Genomic DNA, 12,012 nt, shown 5'->3' with positions numbered 1-12,012 from the left:
ATAGCGTAAGCTATAGCTGGGCTCCTTAAAGAGCATGGACCAGGTTCCCATCTTGGCCACGAATATCAGGAGTCAGCTAAGGGAAATAAAGATCCTTATTCTGTGCTACATATGCAGGCACAAATTCTCACAATAACTTCATTGTGTAGAAGCCCTGTGCCAAGAATTTAAACTAAATATGTATGTGGAATCAGTGAATCCCATTGACACCCTAGCAAACTAGCCATGGAAAAGCTTGATGGAGTCTTAACCACAATCCAGGACACAATGCAAAAGAGACTTTAATATTCTTTCAGATGTTTAAAAAAAGAGAGGAAGGACGAAACTTGTAGGTAGGAACAGGATATCATTTTTTAAAAAGAAAGGATTTGAAAAAAAGCCATGCAGTACAGTAGATTGTATCTTTCAAAATCATTGCTTATAGATGGCATCAACAATATTTTCCATCCCATGTGCTGTTCTCTTACAACATGTCTTTTATAGTCCTTCCATGGAGAGGTGGGGTCTGTGCCTCTTTCCTTGAGCGGTATGGTTGTGATTCATTTGTAATTAATAGAATCTGGTATAAGTAGTGCTGTGTGACTTCTTGAGACTACGTCAGAAATGTGAGGCAGTTTTTGTTTTGTTGACTGGATCACTTGTGCTCAAGTCTTGAGCTGCCATGCAAGGAGTTCAACTGTCCAGGAGTTGTCAGCCCATGCAAAATGCCTATATGCAGAGGTTCTGAGGCTACATAAATAAGGAGAGCTATCTGGCTATCCATCACTTCTCTAGTCCTCTGCTCTTCAAGCTTTTTAACCACTGACTGAATTCAATTGCATAAGAGACCCTAAGCCAAAACCTCTGACTGAGCTCTATCTGAATTCCTAACCTACAAAATCATGAGCAAAATAAATGATTGGTTTATGATGCTATGTTTAGAGATAATTTATGTAGCAATATATAATTGGAACATAACAGAAATTCTAAAAGTAACAAGAAAACTGGATTAAATAGATTAGCTGAAGAGAAAATTACAGAATTAGAACGTTTGTATGAAGAAGTCATACAGAATGCACAGGACAGAGAGAAAAATAGAAAGAGAAATTATGAGACATGGATACTGAAATAAGAGTTTGAATCAAACATCTATTAGGGATTGCAGAGAAAGAAAATAGAAAAAGAAGGGGGATCAAATATATGAAGAGATAATGGTTGAAAAATTTCCAGAATTGAAGAAAGACCTGAGTCCTCAGGTAGAAATTGTAGGAATGCACTTAATACAATAAACAAAAACAAATCTAAATCTAGACATGGTGTGGAATAACAGAAAGTCACCTATGATTTCTGGAAGGGAGGAGACATGGAAGCATGGAGGGGAATCAAAATCCAATTATTTCACTTGTCACTTAAGCCTTTAATTGCCACTAAACTGACATGGTTTCAGTAGACATAGCTTGCCTAGGCTTGAAAATAGTCCTCCCTGAGTGAAGTCCAGTGATATACTTTAATACTTAATATTTTAAATAACAGTAGCATGAATGTTATATTGTGTTTATCAGTGTGTGTGTATAACTTAAAAAAAGAGAAACATGCTACTACCAGCCCTGGTCTAAATTAAGAAGTTGATAAAGTTCAATTTCTGTATCTGGCTTCCTTCTTGTCCTTTAAACCTCGAGTGCATGTCCACCTTCTTTTCACAGGCACCCAGGGTCATCCTGTTCTCCCTGAAGGATCCTCTAAATAAAATGTTTTTTCACACTAACATCTGAAAGACAGCCAAATGTGGTTTCTCCCAGGATAGTTGAGGTGATTGTGGATTCCTTTACAGTTGTAAGAAACAAAACAGAAATCCCATGCATCATTTACCTAGTTTCTCCTAATGACAACATAGTGCAAAATTAGAGTACAAGAGCAAAACAAGGTCATTGAAAGTGATATTCAAGATACAGAAGACTTCCGTCACCACAGATATTCCCTACGTTGCCTCATGATAGTCCTATCTACTTTTCTCCCACTCCCACCACTTCCTTAACTCCTGGAAACTACAAATCTATTCTCCATTTCTAAACTTTGCGTCATTTCAGGAACGTTATATAAAGAAAGTCATACAGTATGTAACCTTTAGGGACTGGCTTTCTTTCATTCAGCGTGCTTCTGTGGGGATTTATCCAAGTTGTTTCGTATATCAATAGTTCATTGCTTTTTACTGCTGAATAATATTCCATGGGATGAACGTACCAGTTTGCTTAGCCATTTAAACATTGAAGGACGTTTGTTCTCCCAGTTTTTGGCTGTCATTAATATAAACATTCACGTGCAAGTTTTTGTGTGAATATAAGTTTTCATATTTTGAGATAAATGCCCAAGAGTTCAACTGCTTGGTGGTATGGTAGTTGCATAGTTTTGTTTTTTTTTTTTTAAGAAATTGCAAAATTATTTTCGAGTGCAAAATCATTTTACATTCTTTCCAGCAATGTGTGATGAATCCAATTTCTCCATATCCTCACCAACATTTGGTGGTGTCATTATTTTCTGTTTTAGCCATTCTGATAGGTGTGTAATGAAACCCCCCGTGGTTTTAATTTGTATCTCCCTAATGGCTAATGAAATGGCAACCCACTCCAGTACTCTTGCCTGGAAAATCCCACGGATGGAGGAGCATGGTAGGCTACAGTCCAAGGGATCACAAAGAGTTGGACATGACTGAGTGACTTCACTTTCACTTCCAATGGCTAATGAAGTAGAACATATTTTTTCGTGTTTTATATGCTATCTGTATATTCTTTTCAGTAAAATGTCTGTTTATGTCTTTTGCTTATTTTCTAACTGGATGTTTGTTTTTTACCATTGCATTTTGAGAATTCTATACATATTTATAAACACGAAAAAAATGTTCTTTGTATATTTTAGATACTAGTCCTTTTTGGATATGTGTTTTGCAAATAATTTCTCCCACACTATAGTTTGTCTTTTTATCCTCTTAACAGGGTCTTTGAAAAAGTTACACATTTTTGTGAAGTCCTACTTACCAACTTTTTTTTTATGGATTGTACTTTTGAGGGTCCTAGGATAGGGCTTTTTTTTTTTTTTTTTTCCTATTGTGTTTGGCTAGAGTAGAGCAACATTGTCTAGAAGTTCTTTATTTCCTTGGTCTTTGGAGAGAGCAAGATTTTGTTGGATTTTTATTTTTTTATGTCCATACTTAATGGCACTTCCATGTTGCCTTCTTCTTTAGCTCCCAGTCTGGAGTATATGAGGCACAAAGAAAAAGTCAGAGAACTCACCACCTTGTCATTCCTTGAGCCCTGGAGTCCCTAACCAGTCTTCTTTCTTATTCCTACTATTCAGATTTCTTATGTTTTTATTTTATTTATATCTATTTATTTTATGTATATTACATGTTATATATTTTAATATATGATTTATATGTATTTATTTTATATATAGTGTTCAAAGTTTTTAGTTGCACTTAGTAGGAAGAATAGAGAGAAGTATATATATTCTATCTTCCTCAAAACAGGAGTACTAGATTTACTTTTTTAAGGGATTTAGGCATAAAGTCTGGAGAAGGCAATGGCACCCCACTCCAGTACTCTTGCCTGGAAAATCCCATGGACAGAGGAGCCTGGTGGGCTGCAGTCCATGGGGTCGCTAAGAGTCGGACATGACTGAGTGACTTCACTTTCACTTTTCACTCTCATGCATTGGAGAAGGCGATGGCAACCCACTCCAGTGTTCTTGCCTGGAGAATCCCAGGGATGGGGGAGCCTCGTGGGCGGCTGTCTCTGGGGTCGCACAGAGTTGGACATGACTGAAGCGACTTAGCAGCAGTGGCAGGCATAAAGTCTGAAAAAGTAATTCAGGGCATCAGGCTTTTATTTAGATTTATCTTTTTGATAGTAAGTCTAGTCCTTTCTAACTATGAGACTACAGTCCCTTTAAGTTCAAAGACAGATTCGCTGACATTGATACACATATAGAAGCTTCAAAGAACAATTTAGCCTATTAAGTCAAGTCACTAAACAGGAAAACATGCTTGTTAATACAGATTGAGGATGATTGCCTTTTAGGACAGGTTGAACCAAGTTAAACATGCACTGGAGGAAGTAGCTGTAGGAGTGTCATAAGTGGAACTCTTTCTGGGAATCAATCTGGGAAGTCTGCCTAAAGGAAATGATGTTTCAGGAGTTGCTTTACAATATGGGAAAGGGTTTGCCAACTGGATGATGAAAAAACTACAAGGTGTAGTATTTTCCAGTGCATTTTGCTTTTCACCTCTAGACTTTTCCTGCATGTGTTTTTATATTTTCCACTCTTCTTCTTATTTTTTTAATTTTTTCCCCTTCTTTCTTAGGTAAACAGAGCATATTTAAAACAACTGTCCTCTGTGGAAAAGGTACAGAGTGGAAAATGGATCATGGAACAGCTCTGAGGTGAGTCAAGGGAGGTGATTGAGATGTAAAAGAAGAGAACTAAGGTAAAATCAAAGCCTTAGAGTTTTTTGAGATACAAGAAATTCAGAGATCATCTAGACCTATCGCTTCATTGCAAATGGTAAATTGCAAAGTGCTGAGGGGTGCATGCACAGAGGGCCATTTGGTTTACTGAGTGTATGCACATAGCTCTTATACTTGCAATTAGTTTGTATTTACTGGGCACTTACCATATGCCAAGATGTGCTCTAGGAATTTTTACATATAATCTTGTTTATTTTTGTCATAAGTTTATAAATAGATACTATTATTATTCCCATTTTACAGAAAAGCAAACTGAGACACAGAGGATTTCCTTTAGTATTTCTTAAATGACAGGTTGACTAGTAACACATTCTCTGAATTGTTGATCATTGGAAATGTCCTTACTTTTACTTTTGGCTGATATAGAATTCTTAATTAGAAAGCTTTTCTTGCAGCATTTTGAATATATCACTCTACTGCTTTCTGGCCTCTATTATTTCTGATACAAAATCAGCTATTTTTCACATGTTTGTTCCTTTGTATGAATCATTTTTCTCTTACCAATTTCAAAAATTTCTTTTTTTCTTTGGCTTTCGACTATGATGTGTCTAGGAATAGATTTCCTTAAGTTTATCACTCTTGGGGTTTGTTGAATTTCTTGGATTTGAAGATTAGTATTTGTCATCAAATTTGGAAAATTTTTAGCTATTATTTCTTCAAGTGTTTTTCCTCTTTCTCCTCTAACCTTTGGGAGCTCCTATTATGGGTATGTGGGTATACTTGATGCTGTCCCACAGGTCTTTGAAGCTCTGATTATTTTTATTTTTCTTCATTTTTTCCTATTATTAAGATTGGAAATTTTCTAATAATCTATTATCTAGTTCACTAATTTGGTCTTTTGCCAACTCAAATCTGATGCTGAGCCCATTAAGGGAATATTTTGTTTTATTATTGTACTTTAAAACTCTAGAATTTCCATATGGGTCTTTTAAAAATACTTTCTGCTTCTTTGCTGAAATTTCTTATTTATTAGCTATGTTCATATTGTCTTTTAATTTTGACCATAGTTTCTTTAGTTATTTAAATATATTTATAATAGCTCCTTTGAAGTCTTGTCTGCTCATTGTTAGGTTCTATTACTGATTTTTTCCTGAATGTGAATCATATTTTACTGTTTCTTTGTATTTTTCATAATATTTGGTTGACAGTCAGGCATTTTCAGTAATATGTTAGCAAGTCTGTAGTCTGATTTTTAAAAAACTTTGTCTGGACTTAAATGGTGGAATCTTTCTCCCCCAAGGGTTGCAGGCCACTGCTAAAGTCTCTGCCAGATTCTTATTCTTGTTTTTATTTTTCATCCTAGCTTACTAGAGGTCAGTCTCTATATCAGCATAGCCTAGTCATCAGTCAATAATTTGGGGAGAGATTTTGCTCAAACACCTTGGGCTTTGACCCATCCCTCTGTTGGCCTATCCAAGTGTAGACTGAGGAGTGAGTTCATTCAAAGTTTAGCTGATTCTCAAGTATGCCTAGGATTTTACTTTTTTCTTAAGTTGGCACGTATTATTTTTTATTTACTTATTTTTGGCTGTGCTGGGTCTTTGTTGCTCCCCAGGCTCGCCTCTGGTTGTGGAGAAGGGAGGTTACTCTCCAGCTGTGGTGTGCAGGCTTCTCAGTGCAGTGGTGTCTCCTGTGGACCACAGGCTCCAGGACACCCAGGCTTCAGCAGCTGCAGTTCGTAAGCTCTAGAGCACAGGCTCAGTAACTGTGGTGCAAGGGCATAATTGCTTCCCGGCATGCGGGATCTTCCCAGATCGGGGACTGAACCCGTGTCTCCTGCACTGGCAGGCAGATTCTTGACCACGGAGCCACCAGGGAAGTCCCCGAGAATTTTACCTGACAGTGAGCTCTTTGGATTCTCCTGTGAATGTGCGTCGTTCGCCAGTCAGCTGGGGATAGATGAAGAGCTAACCTGGCTCATCTGTGGCTCTGTTATTTTCAAGACCCCCTTGTTAAATTTCTGCCTGGGCTGGCTGTTTGTCTCAGCTGTGATCACAAACTCAGTAAAGCAAAGTTGTGAGTTTTATTTTCCACCATTTTTACTTTTTTTAACTGACAAGATTGTCATGGTTTTTTGATTCGTGTCCCAGGTTTAGTCTTCTCCTTGGCAGCAAACTGCTGGTTTTTACAATTAGCTTCACCTTTTAAAAACTGCTGATCTCAGTAACTAACCTTGGGGAAGATGAGGGGAATGGATCCAGGCAAGAAGGCCCCAAACTCCTGCTGATCTTGCCTGAAGATTCAATTTTTTAAAAATTAATAATTGCTTCTCAGTGTGGTGTGTGCTTTTGGTAATTTTTCCTGGGGCCTGAAATGGTTATATTTGACAATTTTATCCAGTTTATACTTGTTTTTTGAAGAGAGGATTCACATACCTCTCCACCCTGTCATAACCCTAAGTCCTATCTGTACACTTATTAATTTTTTATTGGATGCCATACATTGTGAATTTTATATTGTTTTGCTGGATTTTCTTCTATTTCCTTAACTAATGTTGGATTTTGTTCTGATGTCCAGTTAAGTGACCTGAGGTCATTTGGCTCATTTGGGGGCTTGTTTTTAAGCTTTATCAGAGTGGGTCCAGAGTAGCCTTCAACCTAGAGCTAATTCAGGGCTATTATTAAGACTTAAAAAAAAGAAATCCACCCAGTGCCCCAGTATGTTATGATATGAGGGCTTTCTACTCTGGCTGGTAGGAATACAATCTATCTCCAGATCTGTGAACTGTTCTGCCTACTCCATTCAGGTGTTTCCTTCCCAGGCCTGTGGTAGACTCCTCTCATGCATGCACAGATTAGTACTCAGCCAGAGACTTCATGGAATCCCTCTAGTCTTCTGAATATCCACCCCTCCTCCCATCTCCATCTCTATCTCTGTGATTTTCACTGTTTTCTAGTACTCTACTCCAGAAATTCTAGCCACCCTAACCACCCTGGGCTTCCCTGATAGCTCAGTTGGTAAAGAATCCACCTGCAATGCAGGGGACCCTGGTTCGATTCCTGAGTCAGGAAGATTCACTGGAGAAGGGATAGGCTACCCACTCCGGTATTCTTGGGCTTCCCTGGTGGCTCAGCTGGTAAAGAATCCACCTGCAATGCAGGAGACCTGGGTTTGATCCCAGTGTTAAAAGATCCTCTGGAGAAGGGAAAGGCTACCCATTCCAGTATTCTGGCCTGATTAATTCCTTGGACTGATTAGTCCATGTGGTCGCAAAGAGTTGGACAAGACTGAGCAACTTTCACTTTCACTTTCTAACCTGCTCTAGCTAGATCTTTCTCTGCAACTCATGGGATCTGTTTGGTTAACACTTCCCAGTGATGTGGACTAAAAACTACCTCTAGACAGTAAGTTCATATAAGTAGCAAAGCTGCTGGTTTTTACAACTAGCCTTACCTTTTAAAGGGGCTTCAGTAGTGATTCAGTTGATAAAGAATCTGCCCACAATGCAGGAGACCAGGGTTTGATCCCTGGGTCAGGAAGATTGCCTGAAGAAGGGAATGGCTACCCACTCCAGTATTTTTGCCTGGAAAATTCTGTGGGCAGAATTCTATAGGAGGCTACAATCCATATTGTCGCAAACAACTGGACATGACTGAGCAACTAATTTTGGGGGGCTCCAAAATCACGGCAGATGGTGATTGCAGCCATGAAATTAAAAGACACTTACTCCTTGGAAGGAAAGTTATGACCAACCTAGATAGCATATTCAAAAGCAGAGACATTACTTTGCCGACTAAGGTCCGTCTAGTCAAGGCTACGGTTTTTCCAGTGGTCATGTACGGATGTGAGAGTTGGACTGTGAAGAAGGCTGAGCGCCAAAGAATTGATGCTTTTGAACTGTGGTGTTAGAGAAGACTCTTGAGAGTCCCTTGAACTGCAAGGAGATCCGACCAGTCCATTCTGAAGGAGATCAGCCCTGGGATTTCTTTGGGAGGAATGATGCCAAAGCTGAAACTCCACTACTTTGGCCACCTCATGAGAAGAGTTGGGAGGGATTGGTGGCAGGAGGAGAAGGGGACAACAGAGGATGAGATGGCTGGATGGCATCACTGACTCGATGGACGTGAGTCTGAGTGAACTCCGGGAGTTGGTGATGGACAGGGAGGCCTGGCGTGCTGTGATTCATGGGGTCGCAAAGAGTCGGACATGACTGAGTGACTGAACTAAACTGAGCTGAGCAACTAACATTTTCACTTTCACTTTGCCTTTTAAAAACTACCATTCTCAGTAACTAACCTGGAGGCAGTAAGATGGCAATGGACCTAAGGAAGAAAGCCACAGACTCTCCCTGTTCTTACTTGTATGAAAATAGTCCATTTTTCTAATTGCTTAGGGAAAGAGGATAGATGTAATCTCTTATTTCATCTTGGCTGAAAGTGAAAGCTGAAGGATTTTAACCAGAAGACATGGTTTTATTAATGATTTAAGATTATTATGGCTGCTTTGTATTATGAGAATAGGATTGGAAAAAAAGAGATCAGTTAAGAGGTTTAGCAGTTGTCTAGGACACAGATGATGTTTTTCTGGTGTAAATAACTTGTGGTTGTTGAAATTTGAAAGAACGGATCTGAGATATATTTTGGACATAGAATGGATAAAATCTGCTGATTACTTGGATGTGGGAGACAAGAGAAAGTGAAGAAACAAGGGTGACTCCTGACTTGCAAGCCCAGCCAGTTTTCATTTCCTTTGACCTTTTCTTTCTTTCTAAATTTTTTTCTTCTTTAGTTTCAAGCAGCATGTTTATATTTTAGTCTGTAGATATCTAATTAATCTCACATCTCCAGAAACATTTGTAGATATTTAAGTAATTAAGGAAACTGAAGAAATAGTTCTCTGAAACAAATCATAGTATATTTTTCATACAGTCAATATTCAGTTTATTATTCTTTATAGCATACCAAACGCCCATTTTTAAAAAATATACCCCTTGTATTGGGATGCTTCAGTTATCCTTTGGTCCTTTTCTCCCTACCCCCCAGTTTTGTTTACTTTGTTTAATAGTAAACAAAAATCTTTCTCTTCATCAGATGTTTGATGTCCTTGCAAAGCTTTGGGTTTTTGAGCTTGAACAAGGAGCTTTACTCCATCAGTAATATGAATTTCCTGTTGTAGTGCATTGTGAAGTTCTTTTGAAGAAAACTGAATCCAGCCCCTACCTCTGTGAAAGCCAGTCTGTTTGTCAAAAGGAACAGTGCACTTTTGTACATGGCCCAATTGTGCAAAGTGTTCTCTCAGCTCACTCAAGGCCACAGTCCAGGGAATTTTTCTGACAAACATGACCAGCAGACCATTACTCACCCGCAGTGCCATAGTGTCCCTCGCTGCCAAAGCTGCCATGTTTAGATCGAGCCCTTGGTCCTTTTCTAAATCCATAATTTGGGTTCTCATTTTGCCCTTACCACTTTGTCCTTTAAGAACCAATCTCTTTCCACACTTCTTACTCCCTTCCCTGAAAACAGAAAATTGTAACAGTCAATCCTGTGGCTATGGAAAAGAGAATTTCTTATACCCCTGATGGCCACGGAAGCCCCAGTAGAGACAACTTATTTAGTGGGCCATATGGAAGAGGTCCTGCAAGTAGAGGAGAACTTGGCAGAACAAAATCAGGCAGGTTGTGTAGGAACCACTGCTATTATCCAAACCTTAAGATTTCAGGCAAAGAAATGAAGAGTCAAAACAGGTCTCCTAAGACAGAATTCTCCTGTTGGTTGAGGCTCTGGTTGGCGGAAGCTCAGAGGCACATGGCAGTCACAGCAAGCATAACTTTCCTAGATGTGAGGACTTGTCTTATTGATCTTTGGAGTCTATGACATTTGTGTTCCGAAGAAGCATCTCTTCCTCTGTGAAGACTGACCTTTAGCTGGAGGCTTTCTTTTATAGGATCTTGAAGCATGGGACCCAGAAGGCCAAGGAGAGGTAAACCTCTCGGTGTTAGTGTTGTTAATGAAGTAACACAGTGGCCCCTGAGGACTCCTTTCGCAGTTCTCCTCAGTGCCACACAGTTTAACACTGCATTATTCTTAACCTCTTTGTGATATCTTGGTTTCTGAATCTTTAATTGGCTACTGCGTTCATCTCCCAGTGCTGCTGTTACAAAGTATGACAAACTGGGTGGTTTAACAATGGACATTTATTTTCCCATAATTTTGGAGGCCAAATTCAAAATCAAGGTGCTGACAGGGCTATGCTCCATGTTTCATCAAATGAGGGAAGACTCTTCAGGGACTGGCATGTCTACATTTAGAGAACCAACTATGAGACATCCTCAAATATAAGGCCATGTTTTCTCGTGAAATCTGTAGAGAAGAATCCTTCTTTGCCTCTTTTAACTTCTGGTGTTTGCTGGCAATCCTGCGTGTTCCTTGGCTTGCTGTTGTACCACTCCAATCTGCCTTTGTCATAACTTGACCATCTTCTGTTTGTCCCAATCTTTGTATCTTTTCTCTTCTTATAAGAAGATCAGTATGTCCTATTCTTAACTAACTGCATTGCCAACAGTCTATTTCCAAATAAAATCATCATTCTGAAGGGCTGGGAGTCTGGACTTCAACATATATTTGCAGGGCAGTGGCGGGTAGGGGGGCGCAATTCAACCCTTTAAGAAAATCAACCCTGAATACTCATTGGAAGGACTGATGCTGAAGCTGAAGCTCTAGTATTTTGGTCACCTGATGCGAACAGCCAGCTCCCTGGAAAAGTCCCTGATGCTGGGAAAGATGGAGGGCAGAAGGAGAAGAGGGCATCATAGGATGAGATGGTGAGGGACAAGGAAGCCTGGCGTGCTGCCTTCCCTGGGGTCACAAAGAGTCAGACATGAATGGGTGACTGAATAACAACAACAACAACAACAACAACAACAATTCAACCCATAACAACCACTGTTAAAGAAAGGGACTTTGTCTCCTTTTTTTTCACTCTAAGGACACTTAACTCGGACAGTGAGTTTTCTGCTTTGGGTAGATGTGAAAGAAAATAAAAGACTATGATTTTAAAAGAAAGGACACAGATATTTTTAAGTCAGGAAAATGTGTTTAGTTGTAGTGAAATAATATTTTGCCATTAATTGATATGTATTCTCTCATAATTCTTATTTATTCTATGGCTTTCCCCCTATTCGGGAGGTAGGAATTATATTCTGGAAAGTTGTGCAGGAAAACTAGAGAACAAGAGTGAAATAGTTCCTTTTCAGTCTAAAATGTTTAGGTCTAGGAAGAAGACAAAAGGGCTTAGAATTATATTTGGTTCAGTTCAGTTCAGTCACTCAGTTGTGTCCCACTCTTTGCAACGTTATGGACTGCACCACGCCAGGCCTCCCTGTCCATCACCAACTCCCAGAGCTTGCTCAAACTCATGTCCATCAAGTCAGTGATGCCATCCAACCATCTCATCCTCTGTTGTCCCCTTCTCCTCCCATCTTCAATCTTTCACAGCATCAGGGTCTTTTCCAATGAGTTAGTTCTTCACATCAGGTGGCCAAAGTAGTGGAGATTCAGCTTCAGCATCAGTTCTT

At 39.3% G+C, this 12,012-nt stretch overlaps 1 protein-coding gene across 1 annotated transcript; it reads right to left on the bottom strand.

The window, feature by feature from the left end:
- Window positions 1–2,522: 2,522 nt before the first annotated feature.
- On the bottom strand, window positions 2,523–9,890 carry LOC121818952 (SRA stem-loop-interacting RNA-binding protein, mitochondrial-like). The gene has a single exon (XM_042245256.2). It carries the CDS (start codon window positions 9,888–9,890, stop codon window positions 9,471–9,473), a length of 420 nt encoding a protein of 139 aa, XP_042101190.1. The 3' UTR covers window positions 2,523–9,470.
- Window positions 9,891–12,012: the final 2,122 nt, after the last annotated feature.

This window comes from Ovis aries, chromosome 3, assembly GCF_016772045.2.
Source record: "Ovis aries strain OAR_USU_Benz2616 breed Rambouillet chromosome 3, ARS-UI_Ramb_v3.0, whole genome shotgun sequence".
NCBI classification, from domain to species: Eukaryota; Metazoa; Chordata; class Mammalia; order Artiodactyla; family Bovidae; genus Ovis; species Ovis aries.
This window is presented reverse-complemented; position numbering and strand designations above follow the sequence as displayed.